The sequence below is a fragment of the Alligator mississippiensis genome, chromosome 4 (assembly GCF_030867095.1).
Source record: "Alligator mississippiensis isolate rAllMis1 chromosome 4, rAllMis1, whole genome shotgun sequence".
Classification (NCBI taxonomy): Eukaryota; Metazoa; Chordata; order Crocodylia; family Alligatoridae; genus Alligator; species Alligator mississippiensis.
This window is the reverse complement of record NC_081827.1, coordinates 217,182,241-217,210,206: the sequence shown is the minus strand read 5'-3', so window position 1 is coordinate 217,210,206 and position 27,966 is coordinate 217,182,241. Positions and strand designations below refer to the sequence as shown.

At 39.0% G+C, this 27,966-nt stretch overlaps 1 protein-coding gene across 1 annotated transcript in view; it reads right to left on the bottom strand.

Moving 5' to 3' along the window:
* The window catches only part of LOC102564050 (sodium channel protein type 2 subunit alpha), a 153,829-nt gene that overhangs the window by 64,121 nt on the left and 61,742 nt on the right, over positions 1-27,966 (bottom strand). Inside the window, exons 11-17 of the mRNA XM_059727328.1 lie at positions 25,625-25,924; positions 16,264-16,611; positions 13,609-13,741; positions 11,457-11,695; positions 7,811-7,984; positions 4,372-4,728; positions 988-1,473 (exon numbers count right to left, since the gene is read on the bottom strand). Of these exons, the coding sequence (XP_059583311.1) occupies positions 988-1,473; positions 4,372-4,728; positions 7,811-7,984; positions 11,457-11,695; positions 13,609-13,741; positions 16,264-16,611; positions 25,625-25,924 (2,037 nt within the window). The remainder of the gene's footprint in view (positions 1-987; positions 1,474-4,371; positions 4,729-7,810; positions 7,985-11,456; positions 11,696-13,608; positions 13,742-16,263; positions 16,612-25,624; positions 25,925-27,966) is intronic.

The window sequence follows — 27,966 nt, the reverse complement described above, 5'->3', positions numbered from 1 at the left end:
AATGAAGCATAACTCTTAGTATCTTATTGGTAACATATCAGTGTCTTAGTAACTTTTAGTATCAACTTTAAATATTCCACCTACAAGTTGTAAAAGAACCATGTTAATTCAAAATGTCTGTAGTCATAGACAGCAGACTCCTCAAAACTAAACCTTTCTCATTTTTTATGTTTTTGCTTAGATAATGTTCTTGTATTTTTTTTTTATCTTGACTTGTATGTATTCTCAACAATAACTCCAGGTGTACATATTTTTGACTGGGAATATTTTCCAATGTCAATTCTAAAAAACCTGATTTGCTTTTTAAATCAATTTTTTTCAATTTTTTTTGCAGTAATATAATGTCTAGTTACAGTGAAAATAATATAAGACTTTTAAGTAAGTTACTGCTACCTGTATATGCATTACAAAACATAGTTCCTCTGTACACCGTGGTTTCACCAAGTACTGCTCTTGAGAATGCTTAGGAAGATATTAAGTTTTCTCATGTCAGCCAGCTTCATCTTTGAACGAAATTTTTTTCACAAATATTATTCAAAAAACTTCAGTTGATCTAACATCTGTCACTGGTCTATTTATACCATATCTCATTATTCACCTTTCAAAATATACATTTTTTTAGTGTATATTAGATTAGCTATTTACAGCCAGATACACTTAGGTTCTCAATTATAGTACTCATGAGCCTTTTTTAATACTTTTATTTCATCAGCTCTGATCAGTAGCTTATAAAACGTGCATCGTGTCCTAAAACTTGACAGAATAAAGTGTGAAAGAAATGCCACCCTTAAATCATGCCTCTGCAGAAGTAAGCAAGCTAATAAGCAGAATGTTAATTTTTCTATTACCAAGCCTGACTAAAAATACTGTACCTAAGGAATCCTGGTTATTGAGAGAACTTTTTCAAGAGCAATCCAAAAATAGATTACTTATAGGACAAACAAATACATGATTACAACTTAATTTTTCATATATAAAATGTCTTACCTCTTTGCTTCCTTCCACATCTGATTCACTGCTAAATTCTTCTGTATTTAAAATTTCAAAATCTGATTCTCCGACAGCAATGGGTACTGTCACAGTGAGGCCTGGGTTGTTTATGAACGACATGTAATCATTTTCCTCAATTATGTATTTTTCCACACTGCTTCCTGTTCCTACACCACTGGTAGTTCCATTCCCATCTCTAAGATAATTAAGATCTTTGCTTATCTCAACTACAGTATGGTTAGAAATGCAGCTGTCTTTCTTGTTGTTTAGCTCTTCAAGTGCTTTGATTTCCTCTAAAGCTTTTTGCTTTCTAACAAAGGCTTTTTGGACGAATTCCCGTAATTTTTTTTTAACATAATCTATTCCCTTCTGAATCCTTGCCACAGCAATCTGGAGGTTGTTCATTTCATTATCATCATCTGTAGCAGCAAGGTTGTCTGAACTAAACGAACTCAGCAGCAAGGCCAGAAACAGGTTCAGTACCTAAAAGAGGAGAAAAGAGAGTTGTAGAGTATATATGCAAATATAATGAATCAGTAGTTTTAAAGAATACTATTAAATTAAAAGGGAGTATACTGTTTGTTTCCAGAAAGAGTACTCCCTAATTTATTTATTTAATACAACCTAAGGACACCTTGTATTAAGAAACCTGAGAGCTGTTTCATACATTTCTCTTTTGAATGTGTGTCGTCCCTTTGTTCACACAATGAAAATAGACATGTTAGTTTTTTGTCAGTTTAGCTTTTTCTTCTCTCTTTTTTTTTGCTAGCAGTTGCTTAGATTCTAAATATATTTGATCATTTAAAAAATTAAACATTTTAAAACTTCTAGCTGGCATGAAGAATAATTTTCCATTTCATGCGTGAAAAATCAGATCAACTGTAATAAAAAAAACAAATATGGTTCTATAGACGATAAATAGGTTATTCTCTTCTAAAGCCTGCATATTGTAATAGTAAAAAATATCCTTAGATTTTCTAAACACTCTTTAGGATGTTCCGTCTGGAATGTAATTTTCAGTTAAATTCTGTAGTGTGGATTCATTGTATAGAACAAAGTATTAGCCTTTATTAAATTTTATAACATTCCAATAAGAATATTTTTAAGAAGTTTTAGTTTTCAATCTTCATTACTTAGAATACCACCTGCAAATAAAAAAACTAGTTTCCCCTTCTTTCCATTTAGCGCACCCTGACTTTTTTTTGCTTTTCTATAAGAATTTTAAATTAAAGTAGCTTTTTTTGTTCACTAGCAATATTAATGATGCACTTTCAATGCTGCAAGGGAAATATGGTTTATTAACTACTGCTGTAAGCTAACAGAGGTCACGCAAAAGGACAAAACATCCTAAGTATTATTTCAACAAGGTCTTCAATAAACTCTGAACACTTTTGAACAGTTAAAGCAGTGATTGTTTCATATGTATCCCTTCAAGCCCCCAGTCTGTATAAGAATGTAACATTCCTGACCAATTAGCGGTTTTTAAAGTAGGGGTATTTCAGATAACATTAAAGTACTGATAATCGGATTTACAAGCTTTGGACCAGAATCCAAACTATAAATCACTGACCATAATTCAGTGACCAGAAGCTTTCATCTGATGACAGCATTTATATAATCAATCTGTTTCCTAGTAATAAGTTTTCATAGCATTTGAGAAAAATGCTAGGCTGAAATTTTGTTCTCATTCATAGTGATGCATATTCTTGGCATAATTTGAAACAAAAATAAAACAGAACAAAAATAAATCAATCTTGGTATGTTCAAAATTCAGCATGTAAAATCTCCTGGACCTTTCCTGTTACATAATAGTGTCCAAGTCTTAAGACCTTTCATATACAAAAGTTACCATACAGCCAGAGAAAATTTTGGGTACATAAGTGATGCAGATCAGGCTGAAATAAGCAATAAGCTTTCTAAGTGAAGACTAACGTTAATAAAGTGCAGAGCAGGATTCATTCAGCAGGGAAAGGAATTATTTTACAGTATCTCATGTTATGCAACATGAATGGTGCGTGCCGTCGGCGGCTAGAGGGGAATGGCTGTGCCGGTGGCAGTGGGAGTATGGTGGTGGGAGCCTGGCAGCGGTGAGTGAGGAGATCCTGCAGACACCGCTGGCACTGTTGGCAGTGGGGCGGGGGAGTGGAGAGCACTGACCAGGGGTCGGCAATCACCCACAGGCAGCAGTGGCAGTGACAGCAGCAGCCAGGGACGGTCATGGACCGCCCGCAGACACTGCCGGCAGTGCCAACGGAGGGGTAGTGAGCGGCAACCACCAGCAGGTGGTTTTTTGCAAAGGGTGCACCACCATATGCAGAGGATGCACATGCACCTGCGTGCACCCCCTACGCATCACCCCTGTTATGCAAACTATGAAAACAACAACAAAAACAACAACAAAAGAAACTAAAAGCTAAAATAATAATACAAGAGCAGTGGATGCTTAAACACTATATTCACCCTATTTTTTTTAAAGTTCCAAATTGGTACATTAGGCATAAACTTGGCACACTAGCTTCCAGTTTGGATGCAAAATCAGTAAATTATTTATGTAATTTTATTCTTCTAGAGATGTTATAAATACAGGAGCAAATTTGGAGGTCTCTGCAAATGGTGTCGTTTTTAAATAGGCATGTTTTTAAAAAGTATATATCCAAAAAAAGTGACAAAGATCAAAATTTACAAACTTAGATACATAAAATTAGGTCCCTAAATCTAAGATGTACTACATAGAGCAACCTTTTTCATTAATGTACAAAGTCTAATAAGTGTCTTTAAGGAATATTTTAAAGACATTTGACAATTTACCTAAAGTCTCATGGACAAAAAGGGAAGAACAGCTAATAGAATTACATAGAGTTGCCTTCAGACACAAGTCTGAGCATGGGGTGCTGTAATGTACAAAGCACAGTACCAGGGGGACTTGAGAGAGGAAATTAGCTGTTTTAGTCTGAAGTCAAGCAGAAGGCAGGGCAGGCCAGCACCTTAGAGACAAACTGGTTCAGAGAGTCATAAGCTTTCGCAGGTGTTGGCCTACCTTGCCAAATTTGGGGAGACAGTCTGACTCATGACTGCACCTCTGAGTTCATAATTTTCTGATCATTCACTCTGTGGTTGGTAGGAGTTAAATGTGAAGTATCAGCTTTATTCCTGCATACTTGGACCCAGGATAAGGACATTTCCTTATCAGAAGGAGTATCCTTCCTTCCCTTTACTCCTCTTTGTGGACATGTAGTCCAAGTCAAAATCTAGCATCATAAAAAGAGTTCTCCCTTTTCCCTCTTTTCTGCAAAGAGTCTGGAATACCTAATTGCTTGTTTTTTGAAGTATTAGATACACTTTTGGGTTAGACTGAATTTTTGAAAAATACTGATTACGTACCACCAAGTTTCCAATGACCATGACCAGCATGAAAACTATAAGGCACATGGTTTGGCCTGCAACCTCCATGCAGTCCCACATGGTTTCTATCCATTCCCCACAGAGCACTCGGAATACAATCAAGAAAGAATGGAAGAAGTCGTGCATGTGCCAGCGTGGAAGTACACAGTCTGTGGCAATCTTGCAAACACAGTCTTTGTAGCTTTTACCAAACAGCTGCATGCCAACCACAGCAAAAATGAAGACAATGATGGCCAGCACCAAGGTTAAATTTCCCAAAGCCCCCACTGAGTTACCAATAATTTTTATCAGCATGTTTAGTGTTGGCCAGGATTTTGCCAACTTGAAAACTCGAAGCTGAAAAATAAGAGCAAAGAGGCAATGTTAGTAATAATTATAGTGAAGGTCTTCATGAAATGTTCTGTATTGCAAAATGCTTTATTTTATGGTTACAGAAACATTTTATTCATATTTTCTATGGAAGTTATCTGTGGTATATCCTGTAATTCAGAAGCTTTAAGGCTTGTTCCACATTTATGACTAGAAGATGTCATTTTAGCACAAGGAATTAACCTGCTTCTGGGAAGCAAAAGATGCAGGTTTAAATTCCCCTACATCTGGGTGAGTAGGGCCTAGAATTGGAGTCTCTTGTCCCCTGAGTGAATGCCCTAATTGCTATGCTAGCAAGCTAAAACATGGAAAGGCACTTCTCCTCTTCCACATACTCTTGTGTCTTAACACCCACTAATCATGGGTTTTTAGCCTGGCCATGATTTCAACACTTACCCAGCTTTATACACACATCTGGGCAAGTGTACAGCACCTAGAGTGCATCCCTTCTGATCATACTCATTAGGTTTACGGAAGCTTGTTCACGCAGCAACTAGAATTAAACTGAAAACTTTGTATAAGTGTCAAAACCAGCACTTACATGGCTGTGCAATGTCAGGGCCACTAATCAGGTATGCCCGGCTGGGCCAAGCACTTGAGTTGTCACACCTACCCCTGATCTCTGGCTAATGAAACTTCCCCAGTTCTCTGCAACTGGATTGGTTGCTAAAAGTGCCACTCACCCCTTATAAGCACACCTGTAGCTTTAGGCTGCAGGCAATAGCATGGCTTTACATGCCTCAGTCTGTTCTGGCAAGCCTTGTGTTTACTGCTGTCTTAGTCTCCTGACTCCTGACTCAGCTTTGGCTTTTCCTGACCCTGGTCTTGGATCTTCCCTGAACCTTAGTGCTGGCCCTGGTCTCTCTGGTTTCCTTGGTATCCTGACTCAGCTTGGCTTCCTGACACTGATTTCAGGTCTTCTTTGGAACTCCACACCAGTTTTCCGACTCCTGGCTTCAGACCTCAGCTTATGGCTCGGTGTCACTCGGATTCCCCTCTAGCTCCCCTGGAACTCAGTCCCAAGCGCTCCATTCTGCCAACACAGACTCCAGGTTGGTGCTCCAGTATCCTGTGCCCCCACCCTGCTCTCCCCCCAGGTCACTCCTAGTGGCCTATCACAGGTCTGGCTGCCTACGTCCCAGCTGAACCCTCGCAAGTAACTGCCAGTAAGGCATGTACACTGAACTAGGATATAGCCTTTTGTTCAAGGTATTGGTAAACCCTTAATGGGCTTAGTTTCACTTATCAGAGAAATCGTCCAATAAAGTAGGTAGGGTTTTTTGTGTCTGTTTTGGGGCTTAAATAGTGTAAATCAAGTGTCTAAGAGTGTTCAGAGCCAAAGCTCAACACCTCTGGAAGCTGTTCTCCCTGGAGGTCTGCTAGATCCTTGTTTTGGTAAGCTTCCATGTAGTAATGGCTGCGCTGGCCTACAGCGAATATGAAAAACATTGTTCACTTTACTTAGCTTAATAACCCAAATATGATATCATATGACATATATTGAAGCCCACTGCACTTATTACTGGTGTCCTGACAGTTCTCTTCTTTTCCCATTAAAAATAAATGTTGTAAATGGTAGATGTATATCAGGAAATTATAGAAAAGACAAATTTAGTGTTTGGAAGGCAAGAACCTAATTAACAATTTAGTAACTTTTATGATTGTACTGGTGAGATGTGCTTAAACAACCTCAAGTAGCTTTTAATAACTTTGTTTTCCTGAGGAGTAGAGATTAATAAGTTACATATATGTCCATATACAATACATAGACAAATAAGGTGGTTTTTAAGTTATATGATCCATTCATAGACTGATATCTTAAATGGTGAAATTGTGTGTCTAAACAATAGCATTTTTCATTCCATCATTGCTAAATGGTATTGCTAAATAAAATGTTATTGGTAAAATAACGTTATTGCTAAAAAATCTAGCAAAATAATGTGTTTTCCTTGTATACCTAAAATATAATTAAATTTGTGGCTAATAATAAATAAATAGGATAATACCATATTTACTTACATATCATACAAACATTTCTTCCAAATACCAACCCTCCAAAATTGGCTTGTGTTTCAAGGATAGGGCAGGAGGAAAGCTGATTTCTACACCAGAATTGTAGCACAGGGACACTGTAATGGTTTCTGGGGCTGTTTTTTTTGCTTCCAGTCACAGGGAGGGAAGGGTGTCACAGTTAGCTTTATTTTTCAGTGTCACAGTTTTAACCTTTTCACAAATTGGCAGTAGCTTTCTGCTGATCAGCTAAAAGCTACTGCCAATTTGGCAGTGGCTGTGAAAAGGTTAAAACTAACTTTTGTTTAGGCAGCAATAATCAGGATTCAGCCATGTGGTCAAGATCCCCTGTGGTTAGGATTCAACTAAGACTGGAAAATTCCTTTTTTCTTCATTCTGCCTTCCCTAAACAGGGCACATATGTCTTATTTGGGGTTATGTGGTATGCAAGAAAATATGGTATATCTAGCATTCATTTTAATGACAGTTACAAAGAGAAGTGAACCAAGTGAAAATTGTGTCTTTGAAATCTATATAATTTTAAAAAGGGAGCTGCAGTTGGTGTCTATGTCAGTGTCCAAATATTACAATCATGAGCGGCAGGTAATATATACATATTCTAGACCTGATTCTCAAAATGAGGGATACACAAAGATATGAACAATTGTCCTCACACTTGCAATGATGGAGAGTACATGTATATGCACATTGGTCAGTGATACTGCATGCTTAATATTTAAAACCACACTCCAAAGTAATGAAAATAGATCTGAATTTTTATTGCTGGGCCCAGGTGACAAGTAAACACCCCTGATATCTAATTTCACTGCTATACTTCCTTACAGTATCTTGATTAAAAAAAAAAATTGGCTTCTATGAGTTATGTTCATCTTTTGGTAAAAGCCCACATTACATATTGCATGTATGAGCAATGCAGATTTCCTGAATGTGCCTTATACACATACTGTGGCTTAATTTTCAATGTACGTTAGAACCTAGAATATAAAGCATGAAAATATGTATCTATTGATATATTTACCAATCTGAATGATCGCAAAACTGATAAGCCTTCAACGTTTGCAAGACCAAGTTCCATCAAGCTAAGGCTGACAATAATGCCATCAAAAATATTCCAGCCCTCTTGAAAATAATAATAAGGATCCATGGCAATTATCTTTAGAACCATTTCTGCTGTGAAGATCCCAGTAAATACCTAAATACAGATTATAGTTAGTCTAATTCTATTGTGTGTGCACATAAACTAATGTTTCTAATCCATGTAGCGGCTGCTCCTAAATATTTATACACAATGAATTTAGTAATTAAATTATTTTTACATGAATACAGACATAACAAACAGAAGTTTAATAACTGGATATCAAAGTTTCACCTCTAGTTCACCAGTTCATTGTGAAAGAAAAGCTTTACTAGTGGCTTATAATATTTTACAAAGATTACTTGGGGTGCTTTCAGTTCAATTCCCAGAAATTATTTAAAATAAAGACAGCACACAAATAGGCAATTATTTGTATTTTTGCTGAGTTCTCAGCAGAGAGATTAAGGACAGAGACAGAGTTTGAACTTCGTTCTTCCTCTAGAGGTGGTTTGCAGGTGAGAACTGAAAAGTATAGGTGGATTAGTACAAGGAAGCTTGTTCTCCTGTACCGATTCTGAGAATAAGAAAAGCATTTCATCTCATGCTGCTGAGAATGTAGCACTTAAGAAGCTCCATACTCATATGAAAAAGAAAAGAAAAACCCCAAGGGTAAAAATGTGCTTAAAAACATTTGAAAACACAGTGAAATGGCAAAAGGCCCACTGATTACAGTGGGGTGAGGATTTCAATCCAAGATCTCTTCTGCATACATGTATTGATAAGCAGCATCTAGAGTACAAGATGATTTCTAAGCAAACTGATTTCTAATCATCTAATATGATTTCTATTATTGGTTGTAATTTACTACTTAAGAGGTTTTGCAATACCATGGAAAGGCATCCTGTGACTTCTTTTCCCCTAGTTGTCTGTGAAATTCATGCACTCTATTGCTGTACTGTGTCTGTGCATTTCTTTCACCATGTTCTCAATTCCCTTCTCTCCCCCTTCAGGCTAATTCATTGGTAGCAGGGCAGATTTTTTACAATACTATGCAATTGTAAATAATACGATCAGAATTTTAGAATTTTAGAGGCTGTAAGAATAGCATGTGTAACAATATGGTTTCATTATCAGTATCAAAAAGCAAACACCTATATTTTAATAAAAGTTACTTCTTTTCTGAGAATAACCAAAATTATGCTATTGAAAAAGGAGATGTAGAAACAAAATTATATTATAATTAGAATGACATAACTACATAATGTTTATGGCAAACTAAGTGCAATAAGGGAAACAACTCTTTACAGAAAGGTACAGTGCAGTGGAGGAGTCCCCTGTGGTTCAGTGGTAGAATCCTTGTCTACCACACAGGAGACCTGGATTCAATTCCCAGACACACATACAGCTATTGACATGGAGGCACCAAACATCTGGACTCCATCTGGTCTTTGGATTCTGTCTCAGTGGCCTAAAGGGAGGATGGAAGGTCTGGGCAGCCTCTACTCCTCTAAAAATTCCTGCCTAGGCATATGCATTGAAGGTCTGGGTGGCCCTCTTGCATATACCATGATCCAGCAGGATCAATGGTTGCTACAGTTCAGAGAAATAAAAGACATACCGAGGATCAAAGAAATGAAAGCCTTTCAGATATTCTGACACCATCCACAGGCTGTTTTCTCCTGAGGTTTACAGTACTATTAAATGCAATGAAAATGAAATAGCAGATAGCACTTCTTAGCAGAAGTGAGTATACTTTGTCTTATGATTATTGAATAGATCTGAATCCTGAACCAATTATTAAATTATTTGAAAAATGAATCATTGCATTTCTTGGGTATTTCTTCCTTCTTATTAGAATACTGCAAGAGTGCAACCTTTTGTCTGTCATATCATAATCAATCCTCAAACAATAGAATATGATGTCACAAACAAAATATTTTAACATTCTTTACATGCAAACAACCAGATTAAGGTAAATAGACTCATATAGTGAAGGACTGGCAATTTAATTGAGACCAGCAGGGAAAACATTCTCTACATCCCTAATTAAGGTAGTAGGTTATTAGAATGGATAGTTTAAAATCTAAGTGTTGTTAACATGAATAAAAAGGACATCAGAAATTCAGAATGGCAAAGGAGAGAGGGGGAGAACCTTGGAATAACAAATGGTTGAAGTGAGATGTTCTACTATTAATCTTCCCAGAGATAGAAGATAACACCTTCAGGCAGAATATTCTCGAATGTGTGATAAAAACAAGGTGCAAGATCAGTCATTTAAATTCTCAGTGAGAGGGAGGGAACTGCATGTTATTAAAAAGCACCTTACATTATCATTTTATTTCTCTTTTCTATTCCTCTCTTAATAAATCCATTTAAAAAGATATTACCAAGGTGCATGGGCTAAACAAAATGTATCCAGTATTTAAAGCATCCTCCCACTGGTAAATCTTTCAGCAGTCCACATGAACAGAAGCTAAAATTCTTAACATCTACCAATGAACACTTGGTTAGTTTTTGGTTCCCATGACAAGAGGGTTTTTTTTCTCTCATATATATATACTATGTACAATCATACCCAGGGATTAAAAATTTATAAGAGTTCAGTTCTCAAGCAAGCGATTCTTGAAAGTTTAAAAATCCTTCATGCTTGCAAGGATGAGAATGACAAGTGAAAAGAATCAGGGGATATATCATATATGTTGTTGAGATAGCTAGACATGACCCCAAAACTACCTGTTTAGAAAGAACAGCATGTATAGCCCTGTATTAAGCATTAAACTGAGTGTTCAGACCCACATGTAAAACTGATCCAACTCTACTTCTGCATGTACAACAGTTAACAGAAGCCTGTACTTAGCTTTGCTTTATATTGGACTTTGTTCAATGCAATACTATTATCAATATTACAGTACTATATAACATTTAATCTGGCTTCAAAGTATGAAGGCTTCTGCTTCTGCTTGGTTTATTGTTGGTAGATTTATATGTGTTTGGACAGTTTCTGATGTGGAATAAAATATACCCTTTTAGTTTGGGGAATAATTTTCCAGTAACCTAAATTGTCAGTGGCATATTACTAGTAAGGAAAAGACAATTTCCAGAAGTAGGATTACATTATAAATGTAATGAGAGCAAATTCAGAGAGCTTTTCTGATACCTGAGTATTTTATTCCTGATACTATAAAAATATTTTCTGTGCAAAGAGTATTAAAGGAAGCACAATGGAAGATAATTAAATTATCTTCTAGGGGTTTATAAAGACATAGTCTAAGATAGGCTTCAAGGAGCCTATCTGTCAAGCAATTTTCCTAAAGTTAAGATTATACTGTCAAAAATATTCAGTGGTTTCATTACAATTTAAAATTTTGGGCCTGATTCTGCTTGTGTAGACGTTTAGATTTGACATTGCCTTCAGTGAAAGAAAAGCTGCCTTGTCCGGAAAAATCCCAGGTACTCTGTTTAAACTGATTACAAAAGGCTGTCTGAAATTAAATAAAACCTAGCTTAAATTTATTTTGAACTAATTAGAGGGTTTTTTTAAAAGGAAAATGCAATGTTATCAACACATATTGGATTACAAGCCACTTACCAGGTTTCCCACAGAAAGCACACTGCTGAACTGCTGTGTCATTGGGTAATGTTCCATTGCCATAAACAATGTGTTTAGAACAATGCAGATAGTAATAGCAAGATCAACAAATGGATCCATCACAAACAAATTTACGATGTGTTTTACTTTTAACCATGGACTCCAGCAGTCCCAGATCAAGAAAGTGTTTGCAAATCTGTACCAGCATGGTGGGCATTTCTGTCTGGATTCCTCAAGCTCTGAAAAAAAAATAGCATTAACTCCAAAAAACCACAAATTATCCCATTAAAATGGTACTTTTAATTTAAAATAGCCTATATGTTTATGTTCAAAAGAAATAAGTCAAATACAAATTATGCACCCAATGTTTCCATTCAGTGTTTTTATTTGTATAAATATAATAAAAGGATGGTATTTTTACATTACTATATACCATACATGGTGAGATCTGTGCTACTAAGCACATTTGTTTATTTTTTTAGGATATATAGTGAATCATTAATACCTTATTCTTCATTTAAAACAATATTTTTTTAAAATATAAATTAATATTCATTTTTTAACGAAAAGCAGTTTTACTATGTCTGTTTAGTATTGTCTTCTAATACAATATATTTATCAATTAAGAAGCAAAACTAGTGTAACAGATTGTGCCCTCAGTTGGGGATCTTTGTTTTATTTTTCTTCTGTGTTTACCCATCCAAAAGCACATATTTCTAGAAGGTAAGCTTTAAACAGTGTTTTTAATACAAGAATTAACATCCAGTGTTCGAACTGGGAGCTGTATAAGCCCCACGTGTTGCCCAGCTAGGTGGCAGACATGATCTTATAGCTCCTTGTGCAGTAGGACCTGTCAAAACCACATGTACTAGTCAGTTGCTCAGTATACCTGGCTTTATAGCTCCCCATGCCTTAGTACCCGTCAAAAATGTGTGCCACTCAGGCAGCTCCCCAAGCACTGAGCTGATTCTCAGGGCACCAGTTTGGTTCTCTACCCTAGTTGACAATCTTATTGGTTTTATTCGCTGGTGCGGGGGGAGCCCATGCTCCCCTGCACCTGCAAGTAAAGTGCTGCTACAGTCTAATCCCTCAATCATGCATCCTGCCATGCGTGTGTGGGATGGCAGTATGTACAATTATTTGGGTCAAGGATCAGATCCCACCATGTCTTAAAGTGAGTGTCTGTCAAGGGGCTTAGAGAAACCACCACATTTGTAGTCACTTACAAAATGTCAGACTACTTTGAAGTAAAGTCTAGTAGAAAAGAAGACTATTCTAATCTCAAATTTTCAAAGACTTCTACAGTCAGTTTTACAAGAGAATAGAGGATTTATACCTTCCTCTCATTACAATAAAGTATAGACTGATTTGTGCTTCTGAAAATCAAGTGACCAAGGAACCATTTAAAAAACAAAACCAAACCCCTCTGTTGAAATTCCAACTTTCAGATGAATTTGACAACTATTTTAATTATTTTTTTCCTGAAAAAAATCTTTATTGTTCTCTTGGCTTCACTATTTTAGGCACTTACAGATTCAAATGGAAGAGTATTTTTTGTTTGCAGTTAATAGAAAATCACCACTAGACTTATACCCTTCTAAAAGCTTACCTTTCTGACCTAGTTCTTGTGGCAGTAGCTGCTCTAAGGCCCCTCCTACATGTTACATATATTATGCAATTAACTGGTTAAACACACAATAAATTTAGACCAGCCACACATGCATAGTAATTATCACATGATAAAAATGACTATTCAGCTATAAAAAGAGCCAACCAGCTACAAAGTTAGTACTTGAAAATGTGTAACAACTCTATATGTGGTTTCTAGCCAGCTTTAATTTGAACATGTAGCAAAGCCCTAAGAAAAACCTCAACTTATTGTTCCTAATCCAAAGTCTTTTTTTCCACCCCTAACAATGATTTTTTTTTTCCCTCAGAATATGTTCTGGGACAAGAGCAATATATGAGGAATGATATCTTACAAGTCTTGATGGAAAAAAATGGTTAAGCATTTAGAGTATGTGATGGAAGTGCTTGATAATTTTCTAGCCTTGTAATTATAAAATTACAAATTAAATTTGTTATGTCTTATCTTAAATGCAGTCTCCACAAATCCAGTGAAAGGTGTTTCAACAGAAAATGGGTTGCATACCTTCCATTGTATTTGTTAGTATACTGGCTATACTCATTGCTCTTTGTCTTGCAGCAGAATCTTCTAGCATGTCCATGGAAATTTGATAAGAACTTAATCTTCTCTTTCTTATTTCTGTTTCTGTAGTTGTGCCCTGGAAATAAATTGCAAAAGAATTAATCTGTTTTTTTCCATGTTTTTCCCATGTTTTTCCAATCTTTTCCAGCAACTTATTACCAATACAATATGCCAATCTCTAGTGCCTCAAAATTCTACTCCAATATGTTTTGTGTCCAGTGTATTAGGCTTTAGCTAAATAGTTATAGTTTCTGTGTCATAAGAATTTTCAGTTTCCTTCTAAGGGTTGTGTGGAAAAGGATTTGAGGATTTGTAAGCCAATTTGTAAGCCAATCTTACAAGTTGCCTACTTGATTTAGGGCACTTGAAGCCAATGGCTTTTCCTTTTTACTAAAGTGACTACTAGGACTGCATTAAATTTTGCTGGCAGATATATTTTCACTAAATTAATCCCTTAAGAAAAAAAGAAGATGCAGGCTATTACGATGATCTCTGGAGAAATATGCTGAGATCTTGCCAACCACAACATGGCAATAGCAAAAGAATATTAAATTATTATTTAAAAAAGAGGTTTTGATACAGGAAGTACAGTAGTTCAAAAGTAATGATGCTATTAAAATGCTCATTCCCATCCTGCTGAGAAATCTCAAAACTTTCACAAAAGTATGGAGGAATTTCTTGTGAAAGAGAAATCAAAATAAATTAAATCTCATCATGAAGTCTCAATCTCATAGGTTTGCAAAGAATATATAAATAACCATATATTTTCCTAGTTGTAGTCCAGTTTACAAATTTTTAGGACATACAAAATAAGATGGTCTTGGACTTTCTGCTCTCTTTTCATGATCTATTTAAAACAATGGATGTTAGACTCCAATTTAAACATTCTTTAACAGGATGCTGTTATTTGGCATGTACTTTAGGAACGTGCAAAATGGGCCATATTCAATTCAGATTTGGCCTGAATCGAGGGCAGTTGATTTGAGTAATTGATTTGGATAACTGACCTGATTTTGATTCGACCAAATGTGAATCTTCAGATTTGATGCTGATTCAGAAAATCAGGGATTTGGCCATAGACACAGCTTTAAATGTTTACATATCTCGAGGTACCAGGTGTGGCTCCTGAACGCTGTGATGGTGGGGCAAATGGAGCATCCCACAGGAGCATGGGGGGTAAACTTCCAGACCACTTCTGAGTCCATTTCTGGGTCCTCCATGGATCACACGGGGGACTCCCCCCCCCCAAGCCCTCCGGCTCAGCGATCAGCCCAGACACAGGAGGCACCAGTCACTGAGCTGGGGGGCGGGGAGAGAGGGTCCCCCATGCACTCCCCAGCAGACCCAGAAATGGACCAGAAGTGCTTCTGGTCCACTTCTGGGTCTGCTGCCAAGTACTCTGGGGAGCCCCCTGCACTGCTGTGGAATGCTCCATCTGCCCCAGCATCGTAGTATTCACAAGCCTCCTGGTACCTGATATATGTAGAAAAAACATTTAAAGCTGTCTGATTCTATTCAGAGAGATTAAAAGGTCTCCTGATTCGATTCAGATTTGGAGATTCGGCCGCCGAACTCAGCCGAATCTCCACCGAATCAAATCAGTGACCAAAGCTTTGCACAGCCCTAATGTACTTTTTTGCCATGTACAATTTTTTTTCTTCTTTGGAGGGCAGCTTGGCTTAGTGGCCTGAACACAGGGGCAGTCTAAGTAATTCCTAAGTCCTGACTCAGCTTTCCAACTCCCTTTGTGGCTTTGAGCAAATGACTTATTTTTTCTGTCTTAGTTTTACTGTGTGTGGAAGAAGGATAATAATGCCTGCATATTTCTCAAAAACGTTCCAAGGATTAACTGATTAATGTTGGTCTAGTGTGAAGATGAAAAGCCCTTTGAAAGAATTAACTAGTATTATTCCTTAAGAGAAGATTCTAGACATAATCAGGATTAATCTTATTAGAGGAAAAGGTCTATCACTTGTGCATAAGAATGCATATACCAGATGATGTTTTCTTAGTTAATTTGATTTTCTAATCTGAAAACCTCAATCAAGATGGAAAATAAACATAGAAACAAAAGCAAGATATTTATACAAATATTGAGATTTCAGTACTACTGTTTAATGTGGATGTTTTAAAAGCAATACTATTAAAATGGGTTAGTGCTATACAGCTTCAATCCAATTTTAACAATATTATGGCATTAACATTGCCTATGTTTTGGTAAATGTTTGGAAGTATCTGTTTTGGGATTACATAAATTTATAACTCCATGTGAGATGCAATGAAATTGCATGAGCGTGTAACGCGTATAAACATTTTGCTCATTAAAATCATTGTTATGGAACTTTTTGATTCCCACTGCAGTAGTTGAGGTTTTTGCCATTGACTTCAAAGGGAAAAGGATCTAGTCCCTCAACTTGTTTATTCCATGTGTTTGGAAATAGCGTGTTTCTACTCTGATCTAAATGGCAAATTCCTTTAAAATACCTATCCTATCTATAGATCTCTTATTGAAGAATGCATTTAGGAAAATCCACTGTGCCCAAACCATTTCCAATTGTGCTTGTATTACAATATTATTATTAGTTTATCTAAAGTCACCTCTGGGAAAAGCTGTCCAGTAGGCGAAGTAAGAGCTGAAGGTCCTCCAACCAAGGAAACCACTCCATTGCAGTCCACAGTGCTGTGCATCTTTCCATTTGCTGGAAGTGCTGGTACCATCCTGAATGACATACTAGTCTGGCTAATGTTACTATTGCGCCGTTCTCCATGTTTGTTTGGAACAAAAAGGGAATCCCTTCTGCTCTCATTATCTTCAAGAGTGCTGTGTTCATCATCAGCAAAGTCATTTTCTGATCCTATATCCTTTGCTCGACCTCTGAAACTGAAAATACTTGTTCTACTGTTACGCCGTGGGGAAAACAGAGAGCCACGAATGCTCAGCAAAGACTGGGGGTAAAGGAAACCAAAACACAGCATTAATATCTGAAACATCAAAATATTATCACTTGTTTTCTCATAGTAAGTAAATAACATGTTCAGCAGGAAAGAAATTTGTTATTTTTTATTTAGCAACAAAATTGTGTCCACATTATATACCAGAGGAGAGGAATTATTTTTGAAGTATGCTAGAGTGTGTAATGAAAGAAAAAGATGCAAGGGCAGAAAGGAGAAGAAACTCCAGACTCTGGGATCAGATTGTTTTTTGTTAAAGGTATGCAGCAGGATTTGGTGATTTTTTTGGAGTGGGGATAGAGTTGATATGTTCCATTGAGGTGGTCTGCTGGAAAGAGGAGTATTCTCCATCTACATAATGGCTAGGCAGACATGTTGTGTGTGTGTGTGTGGGGGGGGGGTAGTTACATAGTAAGTTTACATAGTAGTTTACAAAGTAAGTTTACATAGTAGTTTACATAGTAGTTTACATAGTCTTAAAAATTACATCTGATATAAAAGCCACTTTTCCCACCCAGCCTCCTGGCATTGGACTATTTTTACCCACCCGGCCCTTTGCTTCTTCCCCTAGGGGTACAACTGCCCTTGTGGACCAGACAGCCCCTCCTCTCTGAACCTGCCAAACTCCCCATCCTGCAAGCCATTCCAGGTTCTGAGAGCTGATTGAAATAGGTCAGAGTGGGGGGAGAGGTGGGTAGGATCATGGTCGAGTAGATTCACTGGGGGAGTGTTATTCATCTAGGAGTGAGAGGGGTTGGGAAGCTAAAAATAACCCCTGGTCTGAGGGGGCTGGGGGGTGGAAAGAGCCTCCCAACTCAAGCCTCCCCATGAATCCTGCTAGCCCCCTTGATCCCATCAAACCCTCCTGGATTCTACCAAGCCCCCCACAGACCATATTTGCCCCTCAACCCTGCCAAATCCTTCCTTCTCTGCAGACTCCACTTGCCTCCTCAATTCGCCTCTGCAGGCCCTGCTCCCCCCACCCCCTATTCCCCCAACCAGCTCTCCCCATCCCAACTTACCTTACATTGGGTGGCCATTTTTAACTTAATCTAACCTCCCCATAAAATTCATACCTTTATGATAGTGTCATCTACTTTTTTTTCTTTCCTTCCATGAGGGTGATGACTGCCCCTGTATTTTTTTTCCTTTCCATTCCTTGTGGAATGTAGGGACTCCAAATTATAAGGCTCATTGCTCACTTCTTACTCTACTTGCTTGAGAGGGAACATTCCTGTGATTGGCACTGAATTCATGCTTGCTAATTCTAGAACAGGGGTGGGCAATTATTTTGGGTGGAGGGACACTTACCCAGTTTTGGCAGGCTGTCGAGGGCCGCATGGGTAGCCCCACCCCTTGACAGGTGCCCCATCCCCTAGTCACCATCTTGCGACCAACATCCCAATGTCTTGGGACCAATGTCCCAGGGCCAGCACCGGTGGGTCCCAGAGTGGGGCACAGGCTGGCAGGGGTCTGTGGAGCTGGGCTGGGCTTCATCAGCAGGGAGGGGCGAGCTGGCCCAGCTCCATAGAGCCCCTGCCAGCTGGGACCCTGCGCTCCTGCCACCCTGCTCTGGGCCCCACCGGCACTGGCCCCAGGACACCAGTGTGGGCCCTGTGCTCCCACTGGCTCCCCACCCCAGTGCCCCCCAGCCCTGTAGTACAGGTGGGGGACAGTGCACAGCCCTGATTCCCTGCTTGCCAGCAGGGAAGAAGCTGGTGCTGAGCGTGGGAAAAAGATGCCCCTTGCCTGCCCCATGGCCGGTGCTCCCTGCTGCAGGCACTCGCAGCCTGTGCGGGGCTGTCTGGAGCAGGCACAGGCAGCCTCATGTGGGCTGCAAGTGGCTGCAGCGTGGGGCACTGGCCATGGAGCAGGTGAGGGGCTGCTTTTCCCCGTGCTCAGTACCAGCTTGTAACCCACCCCACTGCCAGCCTGGCAGTGGGGCCGAGTTACAACCTGGTGCTGAGCGTGGAGTGGGGGGGAGCAGCCCTTCCCCACCCCACGCTAGGTGCCCCATGCTGCAGCTGCTTGCATCCCTCATGGGGCTGCCTGTGCCCGCTCTGGACCCCCCATGCTCCTTCCCTGCTCGGGGTCCCCCCCCCACTTACCTGAGCTTCCCACGCCAGGGCAGCCACATGCTCTCAGCTCAGAAACCCCAGCTGGGGCTTCCAGCTGGGGGGCGGGGCTGGGCAGGCCACGCTGTTGTTGGAGCCCGCCAGGCTTCCCCTGGATCCTACTGCCCTTGGTTTCTGTCATTTTTGACAGGAACCAAGGGCAGAGAAATATTAATTTAAATTTTTTTTTAGGGGCCCCGCAGGCCTTGCGGGCCGGATGCAGCCCATGGGCCATATTTTGCCCACCGCTGTTCTAGAGTCTGCCTTTTTTCATCAGCAGCACCATGGCATAGGTAGCATGTGCAGCCCTCTCAAACTACTAAGCAGTGACGAGTTCTGGAGGCTGATCTACTAATAGACTGTTCTAGCTTGTGCCAGCCTTTACCGAGTTTGGAGTGGAAGTACTGCTAATACTAGCAGATTGTCAGAAGGATGCTGATTAGCCATCACAGTTCTAAATGGGATTATTGCAGGAATTAAATTACTTTTAAAAAATTATAAAACTATAACGCCAAATTCTGTCCTTAGGTGGACAGGTAAGACTTCTCCTGAGTTCAAAACCATTTCCATGATGAGTATAGAATAACACAATTTTCCTGTACTGAACTACTGAAGAGATTGCACAGGACTACAGATATCTGAAGAGTTTGTGTTAGTTATTCTTCTATTTAATTACATTACATGAAACTGTTTAATGGAATCTTTTCCCCTTTCTCTGCATATTTTATTAGCAGCATTCAAAAATAAATAAAACTCATTCTAGTTGAGAAAAAGAGAAGCCCTGTAGTAATCTTTCTTCAGTTCTGCTTTTTTAGTACATTTTATTTCTTGGTACATTACAAACATGATTCTGAGATGGCTCTCAATTCAGTCACCAGTTTTGCAGGTAAAACCCAACCTGTACTTCCATAATATAACAACAATCAGATTCACAGTTTATATAGTGAGAATTCAAACAGACATAAAAACAGAAACTACAATTAAAAAAATCATCCATAATATTGTACTAATAACTTAAATACCAAATATTATTGAAATTTAAAAGAAGGGATGGTATCATTGAGTACTACTAAGGTTGCCTGATCCTTCCCATTGTAATCTGTTTTCAGTTATAGAAATGCCAATTTTAACCATCTGGGCTTAAATTTTCTGTGCCATCTGTCTGCCAAAATGGTTCAGCCATTTCCGAGAGCAAATCTACAGAAAAATATGATTTTTCTCATGTTAAATTCTGGGGACCTTTTTTTGAAAAACTCTAAAGCTATAAACAGAAGTTGCATTTGTCGTGAGACTGGTTGTGCCACAAAAATATACGGGATTGTCATGTCCACAAATTGATCTTCAAAGCAGGTTTGTGGATCTCGCAGCAAGTGGCCTGGGAGACAGACATGCCAGCATGAACTGCAGCTTTTGCACCAGCAGATGGCCTAAACGAGCTTGGGCCCCTCACCACCTGCCTGAATTTCCACGGCATTTGTGTTGATATTGATGGGTTCTGATGGATGCTATGGTTAATTTAATTTGCAGCAAAAGTGATGGAGTAGTACTTGCAGGAAAGAACCTCATTTATGTGTTCACTGCCAAAGAATGGAGTGTTCATGTCTACATCTAGATTCTGCTCCATGATAGCAGCCACCATCCTGAAGTTCTTTTGGCCGCAGATCAACTTGTTGCAACTAGGCAGATGTGGGAGTGGCTCCAAACCATGGAGTAGTGTTTTTTGGGCTAGGGAGATGAGCAGCAACTGGAAGAAGTGGTTTCTTATGGCCATCTGGAATGAAGAGCAGTGGTATGGCACACAAATTTCTGCATGTCTAGGGGCACCTTCATGGAGATCTATGCCAAGTTTGCCCCACACGCAAGGTGGTGGACAGTGGTGATGAGGGCACCCTTATCTGTGGATAAGCAAATTGCCATTCCTATGTGGAAGCTCACAACCCCAGATGGCTTCTTGTCCCCATCAAACCATTTTGGCATGGGCAAGTCAATAGCTGAAGAGAGAGTACCTGGCAATCCAGGTCCCATGCTAATGCCCTGAGGTCCTACCTACAGGAGGACATGGATGGGTTTGACAGCCTGGAGCTCCCCAGCTGTGTTGGAACTACTGATTGCAAGCCCCTTCAAACCATGGCTGGGAATTCATCAATCGGAAGGACTCATTCTTGAGTGTGCTTTGGGCAGTTGTAACCATTTCATGCCTGCAAAAGCCAGCTGACTTAGCACAGTACATGATGCCAGGGTATTTAGGAGCTCCCTCTTCCCCTGAGCTGATGGACCTGAGAGAGTGTGCCTCTGGCCTGTCTGACCTCCAGGTTGAGAGGGCTGACTAAACCCCAACTAGTAACTGGGGACCCTTCCTACCCATTGCACCTCTGGCTAATGAAACCATTCACTGGAGCCCTAAATGCCCAGAAAGAACTGTTCAGTTACAGGCTAAACAGTTGTATGATGGCTCCAGAGTATGCTTTCAGCTGTCTCAAGCCTCTTTGAAGGTGGCTGAGGACATGTATGGATGCCAGCAAGTGCAACATACCATGGTTTGTAGTTTCTGCATGTGTGCTGCACAACATCTACGAGGCTAAGGGAAAGCCTCTACCTAAGTCCCTGCCCCTGCAAATTGAGTTAGAATGGCCCTTAGCTCCTGCTGGCATTGTGCCTGCAAATTCTCAAATGGAGGTCAGTTGCCTGGCATTGCATGTTTGAGACAAACTGCCTGACCACTTCTGCAGTCTCTGGACTGAGGGTGATGAATCATAGAATGATTTAATGTACCTGATTAAACACTGTCAACTGAACTCATGCTCCTGTGTGGACAGGGGGTGGTGAGTGTGTGTGTGCAGGATGGGCATGTTGGAGGGGGTAAAAGTTCAGCTAGGTGCTGTGCAGTGCTCTAGGGCTATGACGGGGAGAGAGGGAAGTGATAAGATGATTTATCGTGAGCTCTGGGTGTGAAGCCAGGTATTCTGGGTCCCTACTCCTTTGTAGTACCACTATTGTGGTTTTGGCTGGGAGATGGCTAAGGCATTAAGTGGGCAATTAGCTTACACAGTATCAATCACTGCCTAACTGAAGTGGGACACACAGCACAGTGATGGTTCTAGTGACCTTAAAGGTACTCCTCCCCCAAACCAATGCAAGTTTCTAGTGCAAGGGAATACTTTCAATTGCCGGTAAACTGCTCCTCCCCACCCAGTTTTTTAAACACCAAAACCGCAATTCTTATACAAGGCAGAAATGTTATTAAACAGGACAAGGATAAACAAGAAAGCAGAAAAGGATAAACAGGGAGACAAATGTAACAAAATAAAGCTTTTCATGAAACCCATTACTCCCCCATGAACATGAGCACGTTATCCCTCCATGGCTGCAGTATGCACATGTGCCATGTCCTCAGGTGGTGTCTGATAGATGGATGGTCAGGTGGGCCAGGATGGACTAGAAGTCCCCAATCTGTCTTATTGCCCAGGTTGCTGTGCTGCCTAGGAGGGCTGTGTCCTTGACCACTGTTGCATCAGAATCCTCATTACACTCCTGGAAAATGGCATGGGCTGCCATGTCCATCATGTTTACAGGCCTATGTTGTTGACCACAAAGATGCAGTGGAGTTCCTCAGAGTGGGTGTATATGACTCTGCCTGTGACTTTGCAACATGGTTGCTGTCCCATGTCTTCGTAAACTACTTTCTCTGTACCTTATACTTCAACTGACACTAAGCCCAGTCATGGTTGTGACCCCAGGCTACAATTTCCTTGGTGACCCACTGATAGATTGTCTTGTTTTGAAAGCATGACCAGAATGCCCACTCATTCTTGCTCTCACCTTAGATGGCAATGAGATCAACTACCTCCACCTTGGTCTAGTTTCTGCAGTGTTTGTTCAGGGCTCTGGACTTAGACTGAGGGGCCATGGTGGGGGAGGGTAGATTGGTGTGTGGGAGTATAGAGTTCCTAGAGGTCCATGAAAGTCCCAGATGGGTCTGATGGGTTCAGGAAATTCTCAGTGGTTGTTGGTGTTTGGAGGATGCAGGCTCTGATGCTCATCTCAAGTAAGTGGCAAGCACAAAATGGCTGGCAAATTGCCATGCAGGGCAATTGATATGTGAGAGCTGGCCATCTGGAGCTTGATATCTTCATGCAGTAGAGTTATGCAGTCAGAGCCAGAGCATCCAGACAGAGTTCAAGAAGGGCCAGGACTGGGACTGAAGCAGGGTACTGTGGGATACTTGGAGACTGACCTGTTCATCAACCCCGTGAGAATGTCATGGAACAACAGACATCTGTAGTGATAATATGGGGCAAACTGTTAGTGGGTCTTTCTGCATAAACATTTTGGGGGGGTTGTCCTGAGACAAGCAGCAAGGACTTCTGTATGCTTGTGTTTTGTTCCACGTTAAAATATTTTCTGCTGTAACAAAGATAATGTCTGTCTGCAGCCTAAAATCCTTGTGACAGGGACTTGCATTTTGGCATGGCAATGGGCTTTTTGTCAGTGTCCCCATTGTCATGCTTGTGAAAATTCATTTGAATATGGTCAAATTCCAAACTTTCAAAATCAGTTTCCACGCGCTTAGTGGAAACTAGGTTTTAGCAGCTACATTTCCACCACCACTGGGACCACCATCCTTGCTTTTAAGTGGCTTTTGCTGCCATAGGCTGTGTGTTTCCCAATCCTGTCAATCTTGTTAGGTATGCTCTGAGCCCCAAACAATACTTGGATGGAGAAGTACTTGGTTTGAGAATCCTAATCTGGTTTAGGCAGGTGCTAAGAACCAAGTTTACTTAGACATGTCATAGTGGCTGCAGTTCTGGGGATGTGTAGATGTAGAACGTCATGTGCAGTATGGACGTTTTTGGTAAATCTCAGGTGTCTATAGGGTGAGGGGGGAGTTTGAGGATCATTTTCAAAGTAGGTAGGACTTAGGCACCTAATACTAAGTCCCTTTGTAAACCAGGGTGTAGCTCCAGAGAACAAAAAAGAATGAAAGTCCTCTACATCTGAAACAGACAAACTCAAGAGACAATGTTAAGAAGCAGAATTTGATTCCCTGTCACTAGTCATTTCTGTGAAGCAGGAGTACATATCAGATATATGATATCTAGTTCCCATTTAAGTAAATGGAAAAACTGCCTTTGACTTCCATGGAAACTATCAGACCTCTGTATATATATGAATGCAATCTGCTTGTCCCATTAAAATGTACACACAGAATCTTGGACCAGTCTATCAGAACTATCCACAAACCCATTTGCCATGTTCTTTTCACTCTTCCAGCCTGTTCTTTTCATCCACCATGATGATACTGTAGAGACAATTAACAGGGAACTTGAGCATGTGATATGCAAGTCTTCCCAATTCAGATTATATCTGGCCCTTTTCCCTCCACAACAGACACAATTTCCATTAGTTTCTGACCCTTGTCAGCCATGTAGAGGGGCAAACTTTGCCCTAAAATGTTTGTACTGCTTCACAAATCAATGAAACATTACTCCTTTAGGTCACTAATACAATTTACAGTCACTTTTTAACGCTTACCACATGTAGTGGTTAAGTTTCATTGTAGGTCACTGTACTATTAGCTGTTTTATGCCTGCTGTGTAAGCCATGACTCATTAAAGAGAGACAGTTCCCTATTTTTTGCACCTTCCCCTATTAAATTTGAAATGTAAAATGTATACAAATATTTATTTCCATTTGTTTTTAGAAGGTTTTAATTATTAATTTTGCAACATTAATTAACATTTAATTTTAATGCTATTAAAAATCATTTAAAGTGTCTTGAGATTTTAAAGCTCATTAAGGTTCTATGAAAATTTAAATAATTATTGATGACAGGAGATACTTTGCAAAATGATGAAAGGCTTTCAGAGAGTATTATGGACAAATACATGCCATGCTGATGGTACTTTAACATCAATTCACTAATACAATGCTCTTTTGAGTTCTTTAAATGAAGCATTTCATATTCGCCTGTTTGCTGTTAATGGAAAGACTCTCTAATCAATTAAGGAACTGAGCACAATGAGCTCTGGATCATGCTAAAATGTGCATTGTTTTTCAATCAATGAGAACAGTTCTCTTTTACATCTTTATAGGTCAAATTTTAGGCCTTTAAATAAATGCATCAAGTATGTGGGTATTGTAAGTGTTATATAAGTGAGGTTATCTCATGCTGGTAGACAAAATACCCTGACTTATAGGTGTAGAATATAATGATGCTTTCTCTGTCATGTAGAACTAATTAATTAAACAGTATGTCTAAATAACTCCTATATAAGTCTAAATGTTTCCCTATCACACTCCCTTCATTGCGGCATATCAGAGATATTTTTCTCTCTTTCAACCAGATAATTGAGTTCGATAAGGTCGCCAATAAAAGCTGTTAGCCTGATATTCTCAGCTTCAGAACATGATAGTCATATGATGAGCTTAAGTGCCTTATTAATATGGATTTGATATGATGAAAAAGTGGACAGTTTATTACCACCTTAATTTCTTTCTAAATAAACATTAATCAAAAACTCTAGTCCATAACATCAGACACTTTGCATATACCAGATATATAATATATTTTCAGAAATGGTGTGAATTAAAAAAAATATATATTCCTGATGATGTCTTTAGTATCCCTCAATGGGTAGTCATTCTTTCCTAGATAATTTAATAGACATATCCAGCTCATTATCTGAAACATAACTACAATAACTATGATACACTGTTGGAAAATGTGCCCAACAGCTCTCCCAACTATATGGTTGCTTTAATAAAAGACATCACAAATAATCCTTGCTTCTGTGATATAGTCATAGTTTTCTTTGTGTAACGTTGCTGAAATTTCCTTGACAAACACATCACAGTAGTAGAAGAAAATAATTTAATTAGTAACAGTAATGTACCTGATGTGGAGAAGTAAACCTTTTTTCATATGTCAATCGACTTCCATCCATGGAAAAACGGAAACCTTTTCTTTTGATACTGTCTTCTGATTCAGATTTTGGAAACTTTTCAATATCATCTTTGTCCTCGGCTTCTGAGAATTCTTTTTGTCTTCTTTTCTTCCTTCTATTTCTTCTTTCTTTAGCACTCTTTGAGCTCAGCTTCGATGCTTCTGAAGAACTTTCTAAGAGCTCTCCTAATCCCCCTACTCCACTGAAATCTCTCGATGCAACCGATGCTGCTGCTACTGCTGCTGTTGCCTGTTGTGTTACACGGTGTGATAAATTAGGATGCAGAATGCAAATAATTTTAAATACTTGTAGTGTCATTTATTATTATTAACCTAAAAAGTTGCTGCTTGAGAATGACATTTCAATGAGCAAAAATTGAAATAAATGCAAGAAAAACTCTATTTAAATAAATATTTAGTTCCCTGTCACATAAAGCATAAGACAAAAAGGATGAATTTTAATAGAAAAGTATTAACATCGAAAGACATACTGCACAATAAATTAGCGTAAAATAGAAGTAATACAATAAATCACAGGTGCTATCTTCTCCACAAACACATACTTCAAATTTCTGTGCTTCTTCCTGTTTCCTCAGAAGACATCTATATCCTACTTTAAAGGAATTCTGCTGATCCCCCTGGCATTCATAATGAGGATTAATACTTGTTCTTTGTGTAATTCCTACTATATGATTTAATCCATTAGTTTGGTGGCATTAAATGAAATTACTTCTATTTATACTCAGAGTTTTTAGACTCACAATGTTTAATAATCTTTTTCAAATATTTAAAAGAAAAAAGAAAGAAGGAAGTATTTTGTACTATATCCTCTGAGATCCTAATTCATCAAGGTGTTTAAGCCCAGTCTAAGAGCAAAGCATGCTTTTATCAAATCTGGTACTGTTATCTATGACCACTAACATATAATTGAATAAACATTCATTTCTTGCATATAACCACATTTAATTTTGGGTATTTTCTCTCATTCTTTTTAAATTCTATATTCCAAAATGTTATAGAACTTGCAATTCCTTTTCAAAGTTAAAAGCCTTGGGAAAGGAAAGCAACTGGGAAGATGCACAGCACTGTGGATAGACGCACAGGCAGGCCAAGATATATTTTCAAATTATATTTGAAAACAGATGGAGATTCCAGACAGCACTCACTGTGCTTGTGTGATTTCCTGAAGGGACAGAGGGAAGTCTAATGCTAAATGATCAAAAAATGAGGAAAACAAAAAGAAAAATATCACTCATGCAGTAGGATGGAACAAGTCGATGGAATGGAATAGCATGAGGCTGGAGATGATGTAGTCATGCTTCTTTTGTGCATGTCAGAATGCGGGTGGGAGATTCATAATAGAAATCTGATTACTAAATCATGCCAAACTGTGCTCAGTGCATGACTGATTCAGGGTAGGGGAATGTGGGAAAATCACTGGTTGAGCCCCTCAATATGGGGGTATTTCAAACAAGAAATATTTTACCACAGAACTTTTTGGTGAACCTAGTAACAGTGGTTTTCTGTACTATGAATTGTTTTCGTATAATTTGGTGACACTAGGGTACTTAGTGTAGTCATTTATACCAGTGCAAAGCAGAGGCAATATCCTGTGAAATCAGAATCCTCCAGGCAATTGAGTGTGTATGGTTAACGTTAAAACAAGTAAAAACGTTTTTTAAGATGCTTAGATAAAAATAATTTCTGATTTACATTTGCAGTTAATAACTGCACTTCAAAAGCTAGTTAGTTCTGGTAGTAAGCAAAAGTTTTGGGGTTTTTAATTCACTAGGCATGTTTACATATGCACTTTAATGTGCAGTAGCCTTTTTTTAATGCACATTATAACATCACTGAAAAAAACTGTGGGTTTCTATACATGTGATCTGGGGTGGAGGTATGTTTTAATTAGAGTGGCCCTCAGAGCTGTCAGAGCCACTCTAATTACAGTGCCTGCAGTGTCACATGTATTCAGTGCCCGGTGCTAATTAGAATATGTTGGAGCAGAGGTCCATCACATGTATAGGTGCCCTGTATTATTTAGTTAATGTGAATTAAAATACATTAGCACACATTAAGCTTTACTTAAAAACTGTGCTCTGTAGTTAATGTGCATTAAGACAAGCTAATGCCCACTTTCATAGTACCTTACAAAGGAGATACTAGATTTAATGCACATTAACTAAAGCATGTTAATGCGTGTGTAGATGTGCCCAACTGTATATTAAATCTCATTATATATGTTAATATATGGGTGTGACTTTAGAATTTTAGGTCTAAGAATATGGATGT